This window comes from Leucopleurus acutus (genome assembly GCF_964270905.1).
Source record: "Leucopleurus acutus genome assembly, chromosome: 10".
Classification (NCBI taxonomy): Eukaryota; Metazoa; Chordata; class Mammalia; order Artiodactyla; family Delphinidae; genus Leucopleurus; species Leucopleurus acutus.
In genome coordinates this window covers 105116109-105139259 of record NC_139153.1, presented here as the reverse complement: position 1 = coordinate 105139259, position 23151 = coordinate 105116109, and the positions used below count along the sequence as shown (strand labels likewise).

The window sequence follows — 23151 nt, the reverse complement described above, 5'->3', positions numbered from 1 at the left end:
AATTCCTGTTACTGATCTCCTCCTGCACAACTATTAGAACAGCCATGATCATGGAAATATTATGAAGTTTCTGTGATGGATGTTCCCCTCGCCAGCTTGCCAGGTCAATACACATGCTCAATCCCTTTCACCCTGCGTTTCTGTGTGAACTTTTTCAAGTGCAGAGACTCTGGGAGACCTTTACGGCGAGCACCTGTGCAGCACAGACTCCGCCGCCAATGTTCTCCACAGCACACGTGTCTGCCACAGGCGTCACTGCCTGGAGTAGGCTGTTGCAACTTTTTTGATTCTTTGAGTTAAAACTTACACACTGCACAATGGACAAATCTTCGAGTGCACATCTGGTGAGTTCGGGCTGCTGCACACACTGTGTGCGGGAACCATCCCGAGGTGTAGGACCACCGCCTGCAGAGCCCCCTCAGCTCCCCAACTGGTGTCAACCACCCAGGGGACAGCATCGTCCTGGGGTTTTCTCCACGAAAATGATATCCATCCAGTACAAGGCCCCCTTCACGCGGCTTCCCTGACGCTGAACGGTAATTGTTTTATGGATCCACCATTTGTTTGTTTACCCTACTGATGGACACCTGGGCTGTTTCCAGTGTTTGGATGGGTAAGTGTATACTTAGTTTTCAAAGAAACTGCAAGAACTTTTCCCGAAGCAGCGGTACTATTTCACACTCCTGCCAACGCGTGAGAACTCGCTTCTCTACAGTCTTGCCAAAACTGGGTGCTTTCAGTCTTTAATTTTCTTCTTCCTGCTGGATGGGAACTCACTGTTGTGTCAGTTTTCACGTCTCAAATAACTAACGATGTGGACCATCCTTCACCTGCTGATTGGACATGGAATCACATGTCCCAGGGTCCCTAGAGCTCTGTTTACTTTTTCTCAATTATTATTCTCTCTCTTCTTCATATTGGATAACTGATGTTTGGTCTATACATTCACTGATTGTTTTTCTTTTGTCCTCTCTATCCTGCTGTTATCACCATCAAGTATATTTTAAAATATTAATGTATTATACTTTTCTACTCCAGAATTTCTACTTAGTTCCTATTTTAGGGCTCCTATTTTTCTGCTGAGATTCCCTGTCTGTTCATTCATTAGGAGCATAGTCTCCTTTACATCACTGAACACAGCTGCTTTAAAATCCTTGTCTGATTTCTAACAACTGGGTCATCTCAGGGCTGGTCTCAGCTGATTGTCTTTTCTATTGAGAATGGGTCATGTTTTCCTGTTTTGTTCTGCTTGTGCATTTCAACTAAATTTGGATTGTATCCTGGACATTGTGAATGTTATCTTGAGAAGACTCTGGGTTCTAGAATATGCTTCTGAAGAGCTGATTTTTGTTTATTTTAACAAGCAATAAATGTATCTGGACTCAGACTGAAAACCCTCGGCTCTGGGGCAGCTTTTCAGTTCTTACTTCGGTTCTTGCCTTATGTGGGCTGCAGTGGAGTTTGACCAGGCGTGCGGTTTAGGGGCCAACCAGAGACCCAGGCAGTGTATACACAGAACTTACGGCTCCTGCTTTCTGCTCCCTGGGATACCTCCCTTGCTTTCCTGTAGTTGTGGCTGCCCTGAAGCCTATTCTTCTAAACTGAAAAGACAACAGGTTTTATGTAGTTTTAGTTTCCCCTGGGCCTGCATTCAGGCCAAAATCCATAAAAAGTGAGGAATTCACCCAAGTGCCATTTCTTCCAGAATCAGCCACTCATGTTCACTCTCTAGAGTCTTCAGGTTTTTGTTTTTACATTTTTTATTTTTATATATTATTCAGGATTAGAGTTGTTATCTGCAGGGGGTTGGCCTGATAGGAGGTCCTCAGGCATTACTAAATGCAAAACTTCTGGTACTTTAAGAAGATACCCTCACAATGCCCTTGGGCATGAGGGCGTACAGGGGGGCTCACACCCCCACAGGCCTGCACACCCTGGTTCCTACTGATCTGGCTACAGGCAAACCAAGGCTCATCTGACTTACAGAAGTTACCTTTGCTATTGTAATTACGGAGTTTAAGTAAATACAACATAAACCAATGGAATATGAGTAGAAAAAACAGTTATTTGTTGTTTCTATGCAAACTGCATTTGAATGCTCTGGAAAGACTATTTACAAGAAGTTTCTAAAAATTTCCTGTTAAATTGAACATGGTGAAGACAACTGTAAAACAGAAAAACTCACAGAACTTCAGAAGGAATCTGCATTCAGATAGTTTCACAAGAGTCACTGTACTCTAAAGGGACAGGAACTCTGGACCTTTCGACGTCATGGATATGGCTCACACAGGAGACCATGTAGCTCTCCAACCAGCAGATCCACAGAAAAATACGAAGCCTGTCTGGACCTCCTGAGGCTGATGACTGAAAACACATCTCTGTGTTTTCAAACAACTAAGTTAAACACAGAACTGAGCGGCTGTTGTACCTGCAATGCTCCGTTTTTGCTGAAGGATGAGACGCACTGCATCAGCCTACTCAGCTCTTCAGAAACTGCTTCCACCACCCTAGACAGCACCCGAGGCACCAGGTCTTTGGAAATAGTGAACACCTGATAGAACGTTGAAAATAAGAAGAAATGATGCATTATGAGGACTTGCCTTGACCAGAACTTGTTAAAAACAAAGGGATGCACATAGCAAAACACCCCCCAGGTCTCCTAAGCTGTATTTCTGCAGGATCAGAATTGACGAAGGAAAGGCAGACACGGGCTTGCACACAAGCTGTATTCACTGATTCGTGACAAAAAACATTCCTCTTAAAAAATATTGGCAAATGTAGTTTTGAAAGGTATTGTTGATGGGGACAAACTGAAGTAGTTTTAAAGATTTCTTCCTCCTCTACCCTTTTCACAAGAAGAAATACGATTTCTAAAGAGGAAATTATAGAAATAGAAACATACTGGGTCAGACTCTCCTTGGGTCAAAACAAATGCTACTTCATACTGGATACGTTATTCTGTATTGGCCAACAGAGTTCCCGATTTTACTCTTTGCTGAATTAAATATATATTTCCTTTCAATTGACAAAAACATTGTTTTCAAGCTTTGAATTTTGATATTTGCAAAATAAGAGTTTGGACATTTGGAGAAACATATTATTATCCTGATTTCTAAGTTAGACTAAATCGTGTTTTCTTTTTAGCTTTTCCTTTTTTCAGATTCAATCACTAGTATTAAACCTTTGGGTCAACCCAAACATAACCTGAGTACTGAAGAAAATTTGGGGCAAGTTAAGATCATGTGGGAATAGTAAATGTTAAGTACAAAATTCTGTTTTCAGCCACTGGGATATATTAAAAAGGGCCTTGAAAAGCCTAATACAAACAACGTCGTGGTTATCGACCGACAGTGGACATTAATCAAAGTTGCCTCAGTGGGAATCACCATCATCACTAAAATGCCCACATATTCTGCAGCTCCTCTGATTACCACCTGCCCACCTACGACTGAAATGTCTCCACTGCCTGATGATTTAATGTTACACTCTAACTTTATCGGAAGCTAACCTAACAAAAAAGCGCTTTTATATGTCTTTGATAAAATCAGGGTTGAAAGTATATCACCCTTCATAAAAAGATGTACATGGCAAATTCCTGCCTGAGTCAGATCACATAAAAACTTTACTTTATGGGGAAACATGTATGCTCTGCCTCACTAGGAAATGAAAATTACAAGACACCCCACTCCGCTTTCTGCTCTGGCTGCTTCAGACTCAGAGCCAGGTGGAGGCTGCAATCTGTGTCCTTTGCTCGCTCTTCTGTTTCAGCCTTAATGATCCACATTTCTCCAGTTCACCTTGGTAACCCAGGCAGCACGTGTGCATGTGGAGGGTGACGTAAACCTGACACCCCCCGATGCACCTGCACCAGACGCAGATACTCAGAAGGTTCTCGAGCAGTGGTCAACTGCGCCTGAAATCTTCTACTGAGAACTTCTTTGCTGGGCCCATTTCATCTGGTGGACAACAGTTCACTGGCCACAGCCAACCTGGAAGTCCACGACTGCGGAATTACGAAGGCAGTCACAGCAGGGACAACGGCGGGACACTAAGCACAAAGTGCCACGGGAGGGCAGGCTGGGTGTGACCAGCAGCACCAACGTCCAGGGGCACCTCTGTGAGATGCTGAGGGGAGGCCACCACCTAACTTCTTCCCAACACGCCCCACAGCTGCGAGAGTAAGATGTCAGCGCTCATTTGTACACTGGTTAAAAACGGGGCAAGGAATTTTCCAAGTTAGGGAAAGACATCCTTTCAATTTCTCTTCTCTTTACCTTTCAAATATTCGTGAGTTTAGTTTTAATTATGAGAAAAAAACATACCCAATTTCAGAAAAAGACTCTCTCACAGTTAAAACACACATGTGTGTGCGCTGAAACCAGAGTTGTATTTTATTTACACCAAAAATACATTCTGAAGGGAAAAAGACATCCATAAAACCCATCGAACTGGCCTCTTCTTTCCTCCAGTTACCCACGTCCCTTAGGAATAGCTAAGGACGGCTTACCTCTGCATGCACAGCAATTATATTCACCAATGCTTCTTTTAAGTAGTTTCTGACACCTGAAATCAGATGGGGGAGGGAAAGGCATTTAGTGGAGACACCAGTGTGGGTGCTGCTGTGGCTGCCCCTGCCCCGCACCTTCCAGGAGAGACAGAGGGGCAGCACTGGCCCAGGGCGCCTGAGAGCCAAATGGCCCGAGGGCTACGTTCGGTCAAGTTATTTTAAAAAAAGGTTAAATTAATTAGGAGTTTTCTTTCATTGTTTTTCCATTTCTGTCATTGTTCTGTTCTCTGTAATTGCTGATCCGTCTGTCAAAAGTGAAATTTAAAACTGCCCTTCAGTTTCTTCATACACATATTCTTCATATGTACACACACACACACACACACACACACACACACACACACACACACACCCCACCCCCGCCAGACAAAACCCAGAGGACAGAAGGAGGATATTTACCAAAGTTTATGAAACATATGCTAAACATCTACTATAGCATCTTACTTCCAAATAAAAGTCGAATTATTATGCAGAATGACTATTTTGATCTTAAAAGAATTAGTTCTGGGTGAAACTTCTGAAAAAGACACACTCCAACCTGATTCTGTAAAGCAAGTTAGAGACTGGACAAACCCATGACTTCAGGATGGCATGGCTGCCCTCCAGGGGGGGCACACACGAGAGGGCAGAGCGCAGTCTGCAGGCAGTGGGCATGGGTTCAGTCCAGCCTCCTCTCTACAAGCAGTGACCTGTGGCAGGAAGACAGGGACCCAGCTTCGCCTTCTATCGACAAGAGTGTGAGAACGCACCCGTGTGCGGCTGCAGTGAGGGGGTCCTGGCATTCACAGGGCTCCTTAAGAGCTCCTTCACTATTTTGCAAGAAAAAAAATATAAAAACAAAATGCTGCTTTATTGTAACTCTAAAACAATGGCTTTCACTTGGAGTGGAATTAATATCTCAGGATTCCTTCTAGAATTAATTGCACAAACTGACAATTCCTTCTCTACAAAACAGAAAATTCTACTGTATTGCAAAATCATGATGATGTTGAGGAGGATCTTCTCCCATAATGTCGTCCAAGCTACTGATTATTCATGGAAGTTGAACTGCAATCACCTTGTTGACGTGGCATTTGCAGATTCTCAATACACAGCCAGCTTCTGGTTCTGCCATGTACCCTGGTGTGTAAGGAGGCACACGGCTTTTCTTCTGAGGAGCCAACCTCATAAATATTTCTTGGGGATATGGAGGTGCAGGCGTTTTTAATTCTATTTTGCTGACGGAGTAACTGAGAAAACTGGTTGAAGAATAATTACATACAATCCAGAAACAGGTCGATTCTTCCTGAGAGAAAAGGACAGCTGCAGAGTAACAAGTCTTCATATCAGCGAAGGCGGAACACGTGACTTGTGCTGACGACCAGGAAAGCTTTCTGCCCGCAAGAGGAGGGCTGTCCCCCAGGGCCCCAGGCTGGGCGTGAGGCAGGCCACGAGCACGGGGCCCACAGGCCTCAGCCGCTGTGCTCGGGTCAACTCTGTGACCACTGGACTCAGGTCTCGAGTCTTTAAACTGCAACAGTGTGGAGGGCTGGCTCACGCATGTACAGAGAGAAAACGCGGTTACTAGAAGTTCGGCCCGACACTGGGCCAGTGAGGGTCTAAGCCAGAGGAGGGGCTCCCACGGCCTCTGTCTCCATGAAACCGGGGTCCTGTCAGTGCTGCTGGGACCAGCACCAGGAGTTGGGCCCAGCCACGTGCCTGGAACATGAGGGCAGCTGTGAGCTCCTCAGGTTCTTCAAGGGAACAGAGACGAGTGGGGCCAGAGAGCTGCCTGAGAAGCAGAAAATCGGACTTAGGACGAAGCAAGCTGAGGTCATGTGTGGGCGACCGCTCGCCCTGGGCCCGATGCCCACGCTGCCCCAGAGAAGGCGGCTCCTGGCAAGAGCACGGGTCTAGGCGCAGCCATTAAGCCCCCCAAGGAAGAGGTAAATCTAACTCACTAATCCAACTCCAAACACACAGCTGTGGAGGTAAGAACAAGAGTGCAGGCGCTTCTAAGAGTCAGGACCATGTTTGCGTTGAAAGAAAATTTGAAAACGCAATCGAGCTTCCCGTTTTATGTGGCTACAGGGTAACACGCTGGGAGGAGCATAGCGCCTCAGCCTTGCACAAGTAAGAACACCTTATCTTTCCTGGAGACTTTCCTTTGATGAATAGAAAGAATGAAATAATTACCCTCCTCCCAAATAACTCTTTCAAGGAGTAACACTGGAGGGACTTCCCTGGTGGTGCAGTGGTTAAGACTCTGTGCTCCCAATGCAGGGGTCCCGCGTTCGATCCCTGGTCAGGGAACTAGATCCCACATGCATGCCACAACTAAGGAACCTGCAAGCCACAACTAAGGAGCCCGCCTGCCGCAACTAAGACCCGGTGCAAATAAATAAATATTAGGGGAAAAAAAGGGGGGGTAACGGAAACAGAGAAGGGAAAAGCTGTGGTCCTGGGATGAGAGGACATACAGCTGCTCCTGGACCATCACACATCACATCAGGAGGGGGGGCAGGGGGCCCACAGTCCCATGAGGAGGGGGCAGGGGGCAGCGGCAGGTCTGAAAGAGCAGGCGGCCCCAGGGAGCTCGCGAGACATGATCACAAACTCCGGAGCAACACACGTGCTGGTGTGGTAACAAGAAAAACTTAAAAACACAAAAATCAATCATTGACAGCCTCCCTCCAAACAGCTAATCGTTGTGCTGAAACTGGTTAGCGCTAAGGGAATGGATTCATTCACCCAGCGTGAATCTGCTGGTTCGACTACATGCCAGGCACACGTCGGAGGTGCTTGGGCACTGGGTCCTCCAGGCAGAATGTGCGTAAATCCCCAAAGTGCTAGTTCCCGAGTTTCACCCCAAGGTGCTGGGTGCTCATATTTGTGTCCAAGGGGCAGGGAGAAGTAATGCCAGGTGCCCACATGGAAGGGTTGTGTGCTGTAGAAACGATCGCTGTTCTCCGACGGACGCTAACCTGTGAACCATTTCCTTGCTGTCCTTGTTCTGTGACGTTCCTGAAAGGTGAGGGGTGGTGTGCGGGGGTGGGGAGGTGGAGGCCACCAGGGGCACTGGGCTGGGGCCTAGACGCCTCGTGTCCAGGGACTGAGGTCTGAAGGCCACAAGCGTGCAACAGATGAGACCACTGAGGTCTTCTGAGGTTGGAATCTCAACTCCTCCCTCTAAGGAGAGACACAAGGCCAGGTCACCCTGCTCGTGGCCCTGCTCCCCAGGCCCTGCTGTGAACCTCGCAGGGACCACACTGACGCTTTCAGGTGTGTTTCTAAAGCCTGAATGCAGATTTGCTCCTTGGGTTTAACTGCCTGTTGAGTTTCCTGCTTTGAAATGTTGCTCCAAATCCAACTGTAGGAGGATGTAGGCTCTTTCAAACCTGCAGCACAAGAGGCCTGGCACAGTGGAGGCACCAGAGGGCACCCCCGGCCTGGGGGAAGCGCCAAGAGGAGCTGCAGGCACGTTTTGTCATCCGCGTGGCTGAGGCCTCAGGGGGCAGCCGGGGAAGCTGGGGATGCTTCCGCAGGGGCTGTGGTCAGACGCCCGGAGTGGGATCAGGAGAGGATTTTGGTTACAGTTTTCAAAGGCTCCACGACACTGACGAAGGGACCATCCTTAGTGAACTTCAGTGATACATGCTCTCTCTCCACTGCATTTATCTGTATGCTTTTACTATCACGAACATTAATGGCTAATGACGACTTTCAAGTTCATCAAGGTGACAGAAGGGACACTCAGTGTAAAGTCAGAAGACTCGGGGTCTAAGTTCTGGCTCACCTACATACAAATGGTGCGGCCGTAAATAAAAGTCAGTTCACCCTCTAGACAACTGCCTACTTCGCACAAGGCAGAGATGACAACATCTGCTTTGCTAACAAAGCTGTGATGAAAATGTGATGTGTGTTTATTCCCTTCTCCTTCAAACATCTGCTGGGCACGGCCAGTGGGGTGCACCCCCGTGAGCCGAACAGGCGAGACCCTCCCTCCCCACTTAAGAGCACGCACGCACCCTGGGGTCAGGACTCCAGAGAAGCCTGCCTATTTCAGGTACCATTTCTTAAGACATAAACAAAAAGTCAGCTAGAAGCCATGACCACTAGAAAATATACACTGATTTCTCTTTCTGAAACACGCCGTGCAGAATCTGGACAATGCATCTGGTCTCGCCTTGAAGAAAACAAAGACAGTCTTTCTGAAACAATTTTTCAGGATCCATTTGAAAAATACAACTTAAATAAAGAAGGTATAGCAGGACAGAATATTGCTGAGGCTAAATACATTTGTTTTTAAAATACGATTTTTCTAGCTGCATCCTAAAGCAAAAGCTTGCTCCAAATAATACAACACTCAACACTTACTAAACGCTCACTGTGCCAGATACCTAGGAAGACGCTTGGCTTATTAGAACGTATGAACACTCGGCAAATGTGCTGGCTTCAGCTTCGGCTTCAACAGCAGCGGGTCATAAATGCTGACTTGACGGGACTAGCTGGCAACGTGAGCATGTGCACAGGAAGAATAAAGCAAACGGACAAGAGCTACTTTACTGTGATGCAGTAGTTAAGTGTTTGTAGAAAGGTTCCTCCCGCACAGCTTCCCATGTTATTTAGACACAGAATGAGAGCAGCTTCTAAGTATTTACAATATTATCTCCTTGACGCTCTGAACGTGAAATTAGAATGTGTCATGATATTTGACCAAAAAGTGCCCCTAACCACGCAGCCTCAGTCCAGGCCGTCACTGAGCAGTTCACCCAGTGGCCCAGGTGGGAATTCTCCACGGAGAAGGCAGAGCCCAGACCTTCTGGGCAAGAGCCTCTGGGCCCCTCGCAGGGTGGGCTTCTCGTAAGGGGGCCTGGACCTCAGAACATCTTTGCCAGCAATGGTCTTGTTTTTCATAAAACTCTATTTGTCAGTTACTTGTTTTAATCAAATAGGGAGGACACTTAATTTTGGAATAACTAGTAAAATTTTTATTGACTGCCTATTAATATTACATGCCAGACTCTATTCCATGTGCTGGGGACACGGAGTGACCTCAAGAACAAACCCACAAAACACAAAGGCCCCCTCCTCACAGGGCTTATCCACCACTGGGGACACACCCAGATTGGAAAACATGGCCACCTTCCACAGGAGACAGCCTCACTTCATCTCTGAAATAGCCCCCAAGAAGGCAAGTGGCTGAAACAAAACTGTCTGGCAGCAGTAAAACAGAGGGCTTCTGTCTGATGAGAACCCTCAGCACTGTTTGTGGAGAAATGCTCCCCGACAGGTGGAAAGGAAGCAGCGCTCCTATGGCCAGTCCCAGCTACAGCCTGTAACAGGTGATGCACACGGGGGCACGGAATGACGTGGATTTAAACCCTGGCTGGAAAACCAGTTAATTCACTGAAACTTCAGGTTTTCCTTGAAGTATGGGAAAATGCTCATTCAATTAAAAAGTGTTACACAGGCAGATTTGAGTCTTCTTATAAGTTTGGCAAACCACTAGGCAGACCTCTCTAGAGAACGGCCACATTAAAGAACAGAACAGTGAACAATTTTGAATTGATCAAGCCTACATTCTTAATTTGAAAAAATTAATTGCTCGTAAGGAATTAAGATACAGAAGTGTAAGTTTCCGAATAACAAATACAAGTCCAATGAGCTTTCCCTTTATCCTTCTCCCTAGTTTGGTGTGTATTCTTCCAGATGTTTTCCAACGAATATAAATTTTTTCCCTAAAAAATGACATTACAGTACACACTCTTTTCTTGAAACTTACTTGCTTCCTTCCATGATGTACCACACACACTCTTCCATGCCAGTGTGCACACACTGACCTTACAGTTTTCAGTGGCTGCCTGGTATTCTACAGCACAGATCTGCCATAAGGTATTTATCTTCTTATTTATCTGACTTATTTGTTTTATTTTTCACTTTATTTATTCATAACTTACTCTCCTACTACTCGACAGTCCTGTTGCCTTTCAGTATTGACCGTCATAAATAACGACACAACCATATCAGACCTTGTATTCTCGTAGAATAACTGACTTAAGACGCCTTGTAGAAGTGGAACTGCTGAGTCAAAGGTTTTGGGTTTTGACTGGTTCTGTCAACCTGTCATTGAAAAGGCTATTCAAGATTAAACTCCTGTTTCTTCATGCCTTTTTACTTTAACTTGGATTCTCTAATTACTATAATTAACAATAACCATAATACATGCTCCTCAACTATGATGATGACAAAACTTTCCATTAAAACACTAGAAGAAAAATTCAAGCGAAATGCAAAGGTCAAAGGAAATTTACTGTGTTGCACAAGACTTATACTCAATCTGACTGTATAAAGAGTATCTGAGAAAGAGCTGGACAGAAAGACGGCGCATGTACAGAAAACACCGGTACCCCCCTGACCTGTACCAGGAACACAAGCTTTCCTCTGAAGCATTTCCTGTCACATCCTCCAAACACAGACTGGTCTCTAGGTGCCCTGCCTCATGTTGTTTTGAAACACGATAGTCAGTAATAAAAGCAATCTGACTCTGGAAACTCTGGAGATGCTACCTACTTTATAAACCACATTTCCTGTTTTTAACCCTTATGCCCTAAATCAGCTACCAGTCCTAGTCTACAGGTAAAAATAGATTGAAAAATACTATAAATATCCCACAGTGTACTTTTTTTTTGGTCAAACTGAAACACTACATGAAAGAACTTTGGGGTATTGTTTTTTTCAAGTAAATTATCTATTCAATTACAGTGTGAAAATACATTATTGAAATTACTGCCTATTAAAAAAAAAGGCAACCAGAACGGTATCAGTACTGTTGGACAGATTAAAAAGGCCTGAACGTTCTGCAACAAAATCAGCTTTTGTTGGAACAGAGAACGGGCTTTTAGGTCCAAGTCTTTATGTTTTAGTTCGTGCTTTCTTATAATAATGGCCTTTTCTAAACTGATAAATGTCTTCTGAAATGTAGAGGATTTTTAAATGAATACCTGGGGTGGAAAGGACACCTTTCACGTGTAGTATATGAATGAATGACATGGCCTGTACAGTTTTCTGTTTTCTTTCTCAGAATCCTTTTTTTTTGCTTTAATTAATATATCTCCTAGCTTTTAAATATGAATAAGAAAACTTTTCCCTATGAAGATAAAACAAAATATCACCAGCAGTGAAAATAACAGTAAAATTATTTCATAGCTTATTTTTTCCATTTGTAAGAAAGGATTTATATTCGTAAGAGTTTAGCCTTCATAAATTTCAGAGACAAGGAGCTTTGAAGAGTCCAATATGGGTAAGGGAATCACAACCTCTCCCACTTCAAAGTTAAAGTCTGATGTGTAAAACTACATGAATTATGTAGTCTATGAATTATACTAACCTAAAATATTACAGAACACTTTATACATTTAGCATGAAATATCAGTTTCAACACTGATACACTGAATTTTAGACTTAAAGGTATAAAAATTTGATTTAACATAAATCAAATTCCTTTGTTTCAATTTCTTCTTTTGGCAGAGAAAAATTGTTTTCATTAGAAGGCAACTTCAGTTAGAAAAGTGAAAGTGACAAGAAAGTAGAACTCATTCTACGTATGCAAATGTGTTTCACACTGTGAAGTGTTACAGTTGTATATAATACTTCATAAAGGTCTGTGGTACTGATAGCTTCAAATTTCAAAATCTCTAGGAGTACTTTTTTTCCCCCAAGAATGACTTCAGTGGAATCAAACTTAATAAATGCTTATGAGAGAAGCCAGGCCGAAGAACGTGGCTCTGGAGCCCGACGGCTTGGTTCAGGACTGCGGACCCACTACTTAGCCCGTGGCCGTGGATGGACACACGCGTGGCCACTGCAGGTGGCTCGGCCCGAGCGGCCCTGCCTCTGACGGTGGAGCCATCAAGGTGGAGCAGAGCACCGAGTCCTGGTCTCAGTACAGGGCTCCACCCACAGTGTGAGAAGTGAAATCCAATTAGGGTAAGTTTCTGCCATTGAACCAAAGAAAAGACCTTGGAGTCAAAAACAGTGGAGTTGGAATAAAGTGGAAGGCAGAAAAAAACATGAAAGCCAAGAGTTAACTTGGATTTTAGTCTTCATTTACACAATAATGGGTCTTTTAAGTCAGCATTTGGAGAAGCCTAATTGTGAGGGAGGGACCCACAGGCCTGGCCTGCACCTGCGGGAGGCCGGAGACGTCAGGAGACGTCAGCTTCCACCCCTGGGCGAGCCCGGCTCCCAGACTCCCACAGGGATACCTGCAAAGCCACAGGGGGCTCCCTTCATTGACAGGATGTTGCTTCTCTGATCCCAGAGCAAGATCTTCACTCCAACATCTCAGATCCACATAATTTTTTCTCTTGAAAATTTTACTGACAATTACTTAGCTGCTCTTCCATCTTCACTGCCAAAGCTGCTGTTACCACTCTACTGAATTCGTTGCTCAGGGCCCCGTAACAGGTTTGTGCAGATTCCTTATCCTAAAATGAATGCAACCCTTTATTCTTCCCAGTGTCTTTATCATTCATGACTATAAATCTCACAAGTCTGCCATGCTTTGAGATGATCCCGAATCAGCCACTGCTGGTCCAGGGAAAGGCAGGCCTGACATGCCCCGGCCTCCTGCCAGCCTCTGCCCGTCTCTGCAGCCGGGGAGCCTGGGAGGCTGGGGTGGGTGGGCCGTGCGCGGGAGAGAGGAAGGCGCACCTCAGACAGAGGAAGGCGGAAAGCGCTTTCTAATCTAACTATTTACAAACGGTAGGACATACAAAGTTACACGGTACTGTTGCCCCTCTGGTCTGACCCATTTCCTCACCCCCCGCACCTCTCCACTCAGAAGACAAAGACTCTGGAGACAGAACTGGGCTGAAGACACAGTTGTACTGCTCTGAACAAGCCACAGACTTTTCTTACTCTCCAAGTTTAAAACATCTGCCCAATAGGGAAAATACTGTCTTAGGCCAATGGGGTTGTGGGGAGGTGGGTCACTCAGGCGTCTCAGCTCTCAGAGGCCCGCCTCAGCACAGGGCAGAGACAGCAGAAACCATGCGGCCCTCGGGCCCCGGCCTCCACAGGGCATGCCTGTCCTCCGCGGGCAGTGCAGGACCACCCCTCCTGGTGAGGAAAAGGGGACTCTGATGAACAGTGCATCACAGTCAATTTTTTTAAGCTTTACATTTAACCACACAAAAAGCATTTCTGAATTGAAATCAACGAGTTAAAGGTCTGAGTCTGAGCTGGCTTTCAGAGCTGAGAAAGTACAAAGCGCCGCACAAAGATACGAGTTTGGAAGAGGTGTCAAGTGGCCATACTTGCTAATCATGACGTTTTGCTGTCGAGGTTTTTAAGTCTGCAAACAGGAGGTTTCTCCTCTTTTCAAAGTAAGTAGAACTCACACGTAGGGAAGCATGTAACTCCTGTGTACCACGTGATGCTGCGCGTGCCCCGCACACACAGGTAACCAGCATCCCGAGGGAGATGCAGCAGGCCCTCCTGCGCCCCGCCCCTGTCGCGCCCATACCCGGCAGCTCGCCACTACCTGACCTCCACCTCCCCTGGGCAAGGTGCTGGCTTTCACACAGGCAGAGGGATGAACTTCCACAGGAGGAGCACAGTTTGCGGCTCCCCTCAAGGTTATGGCCTGGTTTTGTGTGGGAGGGTCTCCCTGCCACACAGACCTTGACTGGACGAGGATATCACGCTCACGCACCCACCCCACTGGCTGGCGGGCGGGTGGGCTCTGGAGCCGCTTCCAGCCTTCGGCTACCTCAGGCAGAGCTGCAGTGGAGGCTGCTGTCTGCAGAAACACCCACCACGGCGCCCTGGGGTGGGGCTGGGTCCCTGCCAAGGGGCTTGGTTGCCCCCGCGGCTCCACCAGTCTTCCCGCCAGTCTTCTCCCGCGGAGAGCGGAGCAGGGCCCTGAGCGCCACCACACACCCCGTCGTCCACAGCAGTTTACGTGCCGTCTTGCTGGACGGTGGCCAGCTCTAGTTTACGTGCTCTAGTTTAAAGAAAGGGTTTCCACGCCTATTTTCCTTAGCATAAGATGAAAAAGCCACAGCACAAAGGAAAAAAAGAGAGAAAAGTCCAAGAATATACACCAGTTTTTCCTTTCATTAATACAACCCGACCGTGCAGCACAGGCGTGTTCACTCCTTTGCCTCCCATCACGTCTAAAGCCTCTCAAGGTGTCTTTGTGATTGCATAAGGCCTATCATCACACTCCTTCAGTACACAGACCTGCTCAGACCGACACGCGTTCCACGTGTCATCCTGAAGTCCTTACTACCGTAATCAGAGGCTGTCACACCATCTGCAATCAGAAATGACAGCAACTGCAAAAATGAAAAACGCGTTTTCAAATACATCATGTTCATGAATCTACCTTGGTTGTCACTCAAACAGTTTGATTATTAGTATGAGATATTAACAGAAAACTGAAGTAAACTGATCCAAAAGAAAACTCACATCCCAAGTAAACTTCCTGCACAACGTGAAGATTTTATTCGCATCACCTTTCATTTGCTCCTAGGGACCGGAACTGCTCTGCTGATGTCTTCCTCCCGTCACCTAACACCTAGCCTCAAACCGTCCCACCGCTGGCCTGTTTACACGGTGGAGAGATGGGGGTTTTGCCCGATTAATCCCCTCACTGATAAACGAGACAGAGACACAAGTCCCAGTTTTGTCAACCAAGCGTCCTCGGCTTTAGGGGAGGGAAGCAGGTCTCTGAGCCCCTCCAGGCCTGTGGGTCTCCTTTCTACTGTGGACTCCCAGGAAACATTTGAGACTTATTGTTTTAAAAACACACACTCACAAGTTTCCCACCGGAATGTGCAGAATAAACAGCCACCAAAGTGGCTGTTGTTAAGCTGTACTCCAAGTGGTTAGGGGTGGTTGGCCTTTGCTGCTTGTTATTAAGGGAAGATGGTTACGGACGTTTTTGCCTGGTGTTGGGGGAGACACAGACAGGGGCGGCATTTCTAGCCCCGGCTGGACAGGCTAGAGGAAGTGAAGCGTCCCGAGGCTGCTCTATGGTTTAGTTTTCTCACGGAGCCCAAAAGGTGTGCATCCTCCTCTCTTGGACGAGAGCAAGCCTGGCAGGTTCTGGGTGTGTGGTACGGTCAGGCCGTGACGCTCCCCGGGACACAGGGCCTGGGCCAGGCCGTGAGGGTCTGTCTGGCGGAGGAATCCCTTAGATTCTATTAACCACTGACTAATATACCAAAGCACTTTTTTGTTAAGAAGTTGAAATACAACATTTGGAATCATATGAACCTCAGCTTTCTATTGTGATAAATAATGTTTTAAGTAACTGGGAAAGTGAACACTTGCCATTTTCAGGTTAAAGCAACAAGTTGGAGTTGTCTGCTCACTGTGCTACCAATGCACCCCATCTATCCAAACACTGAGACCACTACAGTACACCACTAAAACCCGCAGCTAACGCCGAGAGCAGAGGCATTCAAGTTAATCAGTGTTCTGCAGCCATCTTCTTTACTAGAACTAGGGGAATATGAACCATGGCTTTGGTTCTGAGGAGGAATCAGGGTGGAGACTAACGCAGCTACAACATCTAGGCTAAACTCACGAAAATGACGGCCCAATGCCCTGTCGGTCGAGCTGTCAGTGTCCCCAGTGGGGGGCCGGTGTGCTTGCTGGCTGGGCTGTGGCCAAACGGAGGGGCTGGCACAGCTGTCAGCTCACTGTGCCAGGGCACCGGGCCTCCACTGGCTCTCAGGTCGTGCCCAGAGTCGGAGACCAGAACAAAGGCAGACCCTCCAGCGCCCTTTCAAACTCCTCACACAGAACTGTCTGAAGACAAATACTTGTAAGTTCAGAGTGAGCATTAACCTCAAAGGTAGCCAAGGTCACAGGAAATAAAATAGCTGGGATGAAGAAGGCAACGCCAAAATGGCAGGATACACATGAGTATCCATTACTGTGCTGTTTCCCGCAGCACACACAGCTGTGAAGTGTGTAAATGAGTTTTAGAAGAAGACTCCTAGGTCATAATTAGACAAAATCAGGTGAAGTGAGGAAAAAAAATCCCTAACACTGTCCGTAGGACATAACTCGTAATTACAGAACATCCACGCAGCCTTCCTAAGGCCTCACTAGCCAGAGGGGACACAGCCCGCCACGAGCCGATGGGCAGGAATGTGATGTTAAGCAACAGGCCAGCTGGTGCGACCTGAAGGGAAGCGGCGGCACCACTGGGACACAGGGCCACCAGGACACAGGACCACCAGGTAATGTGGTGCTTGTCTAATCATGGACAAGCAACGGACTTTTGGGTGCGACTTAACAAGAGTGAGAGGGATGACAAAAAAGCCAGGGGGCCCCTAGGAAGGACAGAGACATAGTGTGGAAAGAGCAGAAGAAAGTTAAGAGAGAGGAAGTTTTTCCGTATTTCATATCATTTCATTCCCATCCAATGGCTGGTCCCACATCTGGGAGGAGAAGGCACACACTGGGTGGGACAACTGGACCACAGAAAGCAGGGAAGACCCGGGGCCCATGGGGGCGGCATTCCCAGCCAGAGAGGGGACAGCTTGATTACTAAAAAACACTGACTATGACAATGAATTGAAACTCATGAAATATGCTCAAGGTATGAAGTAACGAAGATAATTAAAAAACACCTTGTTCATCACCTTTAATAAAAAAAAAACAAAAGGGAACCAACTTACTCTGAAAACTCTAAATAAAGAGAAAAACCAAACATTTATCCTGCCTTTCCTACATGAACTGTACTTCAGAGTAACTAAATAGTTGATGAAATTTTTTACTTTTTAATTTCGTGCTCCAGCTACCAATCATTAGTTTGCAATCTCTAAGGAAACAACAGATCATGGCAACAATTACCCATGGTGCTAAAACCATTAGATGACAAGTTTATGACAAAATTTTAAAGGGTGGAGCAAGCTGGTAACACTTGAATCCAGTTTTCAATCTTAATATCACAAACATGGAGACAATCAAACGTGATGGACCTGCTGGTGGCAGAAAACAAATTAAAACAAAATTGAACCTGAAACTGATAAGGCTTCTTTATTAACCACAAGTTCATAGGAAACACAAGGGACAGAGCAACATGTGAAATGACACCATGAGGAAACAATAAGAAAAATTCAGAAAGTGAGACTATAAGAACCACCTGATTTAGTCAACAAATAAGCTGAAGAGGGGGCCCTAGAGAAAGAAAAAAGAAAAAAACTTCAGAGACACAGCAAGTAAAAGCAACACATAGACCTTGACAGAATCCTGATCCGAGCAAACGATCTAAAATAAAGCTCTTCTGAGAATTCTGGACACTGACTGGATATTTGCTAAAATTAATGAATTATTATTTGTTTCCAGATCTGATAATGGTACTGAGGTTATGTTTTTAAAGAAATCAGTCCTTATCTGATCTGTGTGTAGATGAAATGATCCTTCATCTGGAGGAGGGGGCAGAAGACTGGCCCTGCTGAAGCTGCCACGAGGTCAGGAGCTGCGCTTCCCTGCTCTATTGTGATAAATGTCTAGGAATGTCCAAAATAAGTTTAAACAATGGCCTTTGCAAAACAGCACGTTAGTTTACCCTGGTGCCAAACAGCTATCAGTTTCAGACACAATAAAATAAATACTTCAACAGATAAAACATGCAATGAAGAAAGTATGTAGGGCCACAGGTCCTCTCAAGGTTAATACGTTTCACACTGAACACCATCAGAGCCAACATTTAGCTTTACTGAAAAATGCTTGGCAGACAAACTGTAACCAAATGTCCAAAGCATTGTATAAACGGTTTCACAGCACTGACACTGATGCATGAAACTGCTTATAAAAAAGGAGAAAATGGCTGGGAAAAAAAGTGAAGTTAAATGATGAAAGTGTGTTTAAAAAAAGATGACTGACTAGGACCATCCTCCTTTGAAAAATGTAACATTGCCTTTCTCTCATAAATAGATGAAATGTAAGTTTATTAATATCTACCTGACAGTATGTTTTAAATGAAATTAAGAAAAACAGTCCAAGGAATTGATAAAACTACTCCTTCTGAGAAGTTCAGTACCGGGAAAGACTACTGACTTGGATGTCTCTCTTCAAAGGTGGAGTTCACGCGACTGGCATCTGTTTCGATCAGAAGCAGATGCGATAGTGTGCCAAAGTACCCCATGACCAGGGCGCAGGAAACCTGTGGAAGACAGGCACGAGAGGACAGCCGTGTCACTGGGTATTACCACCTGTGTTCCACATTCGAGAAGAGAAGAGATTTCTAGAGTGTCCAACAAACAGCACCAAGAATGTGACGCTCGTAAAGGCGCCCTCAGAATTCTGCAAGCCTCAGTCTTCAGAATAATTCTGGAAAGGTGAAATGACATTCGGAGACCTTTGGTGTTAGGATTTTTTCATTTTACACAGATATAAAATTTTATAATATTCTAATTATTTCTGAATGGGTAGTCCACATGTTATTTTTGGTAACAGTTTTCTTATGTAATCAACCAAAGTTCTCTTCTTTAACATTAGCTGAATTAAGAGACAATTCAATGCGACATTCTGTTGAAAATACCTACCAGGGTAAAAACTAAACTGTAAATTAGTATTTTACTTGCTTGAGTAATTTCCGCCGAGGTGTTTCTCATTCACCAACCAACTGATGGACCAAGTCTGTCAGGGAAGGATCTCTCTGTGCTGGGTACCACCAAGGGCTGCAGGCATGGAGGGGGGTGGCCTGGGGGCCTGGAGACAGTGGGGTGGGGCTGAAGGGGAGCGTGGGAGGGAGCGAGGGCCTGAGGGCTGCCCCCCACCCCCGAAACCAGAGGCAGGCTGTGGGCTGCGGAGGAAAAGACGTCTTTGAGTCCCCTCCTCTTCTACAGACCGTCTCTGTAACTGACCCTTGCACTGCTGGCCGCGGTATTTTATTTGCAATAGGAATTAATATTTAGATTCTGAAGTAATTCTGCTTCCTTGTTTATTAATGGGACAAAACAAGTTTTTTGTTTGCTGAAATCAGCTCCTATCTCTTGTCTGCACACCCAGAGCCAGCCACCTCTTGCTGGAAGCTCACGTCTGGTGCTTTAAAGGAGAACGGCGTCTCCCCGCCCTTCTGGTTTGAGTGGGGCTTCCCAGAGGGAGGGACAGCCTTTGTCCACCTCTGGCAGGGTCAGCAGCGCATGGGGGTTTGTCCCCTGCTTCTTCGCTACCCCTGCCTGCGGGAGGTGGGGAGCAGGCAGAGGGGCTGCTTCTCGGAGGGGCTGGGCGAGGGGTCTGGGCTCTCACTCTGAGCCACCGGCACCGGCCTTCTCACCTACTGACTCCTGCGTCTTATTCTTCAGTCGGTTCGAAATGTGGACAGAGAAGAAGACTGTTATTCATCGGGATTCCCCAGGCCCCAAGATTCAGACGGTGTTTTTCTCTCTTTCCCTCTGTGCAGGCGGAGGCAGCGATGGGGCCAGAGTCCCTTCTTTCCCCTCCTCCCTGATACTGGACACGACGACTCATCTATCAGGAGGATCCAGAAAGCAGGATCGCAACAGCCCTGTTCCAGCATTTAGTAAACTCCCCGAGAACTTTCAGAAAAAGATTTTCCCTACGTGTGGTTACAGTTTAACAACTATTGAGATGAATGTTTACATGGAGGTGCTGATTTGATGAGATAAACGGCAGGCAGCCTGGCCACTACCTCAGAGTTCTTCATGCTAACTAAGTGCGATTAGTTAGAGGTAAGTGCAACTAGCTCGCTGAAATACAAGGATCCAATTAAAATCACAAGAGTATTAGGAGAAAAGTGTTGGGGGAAGAAAACATACAATAACCAATCAAGATACTCTTCGCATGGCAGTGGAAATATATTTTCTTTAGGTAACTGCAGAAACGATGATAACTTAAAAAAAATGAGATGATTAGACAGTCAATGAACAGCACAGAAGCTATTTTTCACATTCCCTCCTCCCCCAATAATGCACTGGATTTTAACTTTAAAGGATAAAAAAAATACCTCAAGGGCTCCAAGATGATATAATTTAAAACAATAAATGGACATAAAAATCACAAGAGAACAGCGGATCTATTTTAGTTTTTTTGCCACCTCATGCTGTGTGATCTTTTTCACCAAAACAGCTGCCCTCACACATACCGCCAACCACCCCATAACAAACACAGAACCACGCACCACAGGTACAGACGCCAAGGTTACGACGTGGTCTCGGGAGCTGCCCTGGGGGTGCTGGTGCCAGGGCTCCCCCACAGGGCGGGGAGCAGCGCTGGTCCCTCCTGAGTCCCGCCCTGCTCTCCTTGGTGCCACTGGGAGCAGGCCACATGACTTGAGGGGGGACATGGGTGCATCCCAACTCCCCCGGGTCAGAGCCACCATCTCACCTCACACGCAGCACCACCCTCAGCTTCTCTACCACCTTCTAACCTTGGAAGCAGGAACAACTTGGGAAATGTGTAGAGTGCCTCGGATGTTAACAGACTTGATAATACTGGCTGAATTTGTGAATGAAAGGAAATTCTCTATCTGTCCATGAGAGGAATATTTTCTTACAGATTTTGAGTAGTCTCAGTATTCCAAATACTGGATCTGACATATGATTGATGTTGAAATCGTTCTGCTCCGGGTTCCATGCATCCCACACAAGTAGTCGGCTGACCACGCTAACACCCGGCACTCCACTCACTCACATCACCGATGACATAAATGTCTTCCCTCCTCCTGATAATGTCAATGACTACAATTAATAAAAAGGCCTTTTGAGTTAAAAATCAGTTAAGTACTTTACCTTTATAAAAATGGTGAATTTTAAATTCATTTATTAAGTATCTTTAGGAATATATGTAAACTTGAATGCCTTTTAGACAGAACACCAATATTTAAGAGAAAATTTTAAGAAAGATTATTTTTCTTATTCAATATGTTTTAAAGATATGAACTTCCATGTGTATTCATAAATGAAGACTAAGACCATTCTCAATTTAGCTAAAACCTATCAAATGCAAATACTCAGAGCTCTTAATAACTGAAGATAAGAATAACGACACAGTCAGTTAAGTGACTCAGAAGTAACCAGAATAATCTTTCCTGACACATATACAAATAAAGAGGTGAGAATTTAAATATCCAACTGTCAGGTTAAAAAAGCACAGCTATGGGGCTTCCCTGGTGGCGCAGTGGTTGAGAGTCCGCCTGCCGATGCAGGGGACATGGGTTCGTGCCCCGGTCCGGGAAGATCCCACATGCCACGGAGCAGCTGGGCCCGTGAGCCATGGCCGCTGAGCCTGCGCGTCCAGAGCCTGTGCTCCGCAACGGGAGAGGCCACAGCGGTGAGAGGCCCGCGTACCGCTAAAAAAAAAAAAATAATAAAAAAAAAGCTTTAACGAATATCTCTTCTTGAATCGTGAAATTAATCACCTGAATTTTTTTTTAAAAATCACCACAAACAGTATCAGAAACTAAATTTATTGCTAACTACTGCAATAAACAATCGGTTACCTACGTGATTTGTAAAATTCAGTTTTGGATGAAATTTTGGAGATGAAAATTCTAAAGATAATACTAAAGTTGTTAATTGAAATTATTTTGGAAGACTGAAGTCAAACTATTTTGGCTGTTCACCTTACACGAGGTCTCAAAACTTCAGTCATCTTTAAAGAAACTAAAAATCACTATATGACTATGCGAGACTGAAGTTCAGTTGGGGATCACGAAGTCAAAGCTACACCAAGAACAGAACTAAATACAGTTTATAAAAGTGAAACTAAAACCAACAATTTCTAAGAGGCTTTGGAACCAGAGAAATGGTAAATGAATGGCTGACAAAGCAGTGGTGTGTGCGTCTGCTCTGGAAGTTTATCTGAAAGACAGAGCCACAGGCCTCAATGCCACAAGGCCAGCAGAAGCTTAATTTTGTATAAAAAGTGGCCCCGATAATGATGACATCATTTTCTATCCATCATCACTCACGCTGAGGGCTGGGAAGATGGGAAGTGGCAGAGAAAGGAGCCCAGGTCCCTTCAAGGCAGGATCTGGACAGTCTGAGTCAGTCACCCATCTGGAGGCAGTGGGACCCAAGACCCTAAGAGCCTGGCACTGCCCTTCCCACACCCTCGTCCTCACAGGGATTGAGCCAGACACACCTCAACTGTCCCTGAAGAGCACAGCGATGCTGCACAGAACTGCTCACATGTCAGGTATCCCTGACATGCACGTTTTAATTCAAATGCAATTGCTCAAGATTTAGGGATGCACAAAGCTTCCACAGGAAGCAAGTGCTAACATGCTCACTTCGGTTAAACAAATATGAACACCCACCGTGTTGTATTTATTAAAAAGTGAACAAGAAGATTAATGGAAACGAGAACATCACGATTTACTTTCCTATCGGAAAAACAACTGAGAAAAATCACTGTGAACCACAGAGCAAGTACTCAGAAGATAAACTGAGGCATGACCCACACGTCACTGAGGCTGTAACCTGTGAACTCCCACCCTCAGCTTGCAGCACAGGAGCCGGGGGCACAGTGACCGCCCACGTGCAGGACTCAAGGGCAGGCCGGGGAGCGGGATGGGGGGGGGGGGCAGGGAAGCTCCCGGAGGAGGCGTGGGA

At 45.8% G+C, this 23151-nt stretch overlaps 1 protein-coding gene across 2 annotated transcripts in view; it reads right to left on the bottom strand.

Moving 5' to 3' along the window:
* EXOC2 (exocyst complex component 2) overlaps positions 1 to 23151 on the bottom strand; it is a 156731-nt gene that overhangs the window by 8436 nt on the left and 125144 nt on the right. For both annotated transcript variants that reach the window (XM_082848815.1, XM_082848816.1), the window contains 2 exons: positions 4508 to 4563; positions 2429 to 2551 (listed from right to left, as the gene is read on the bottom strand). In XM_082848815.1, coding sequence (XP_082704941.1) covers positions 2429 to 2551; positions 4508 to 4563 — 179 coding nt within the window. The remainder of the gene's footprint in view (positions 1 to 2428; positions 2552 to 4507; positions 4564 to 23151) is intronic.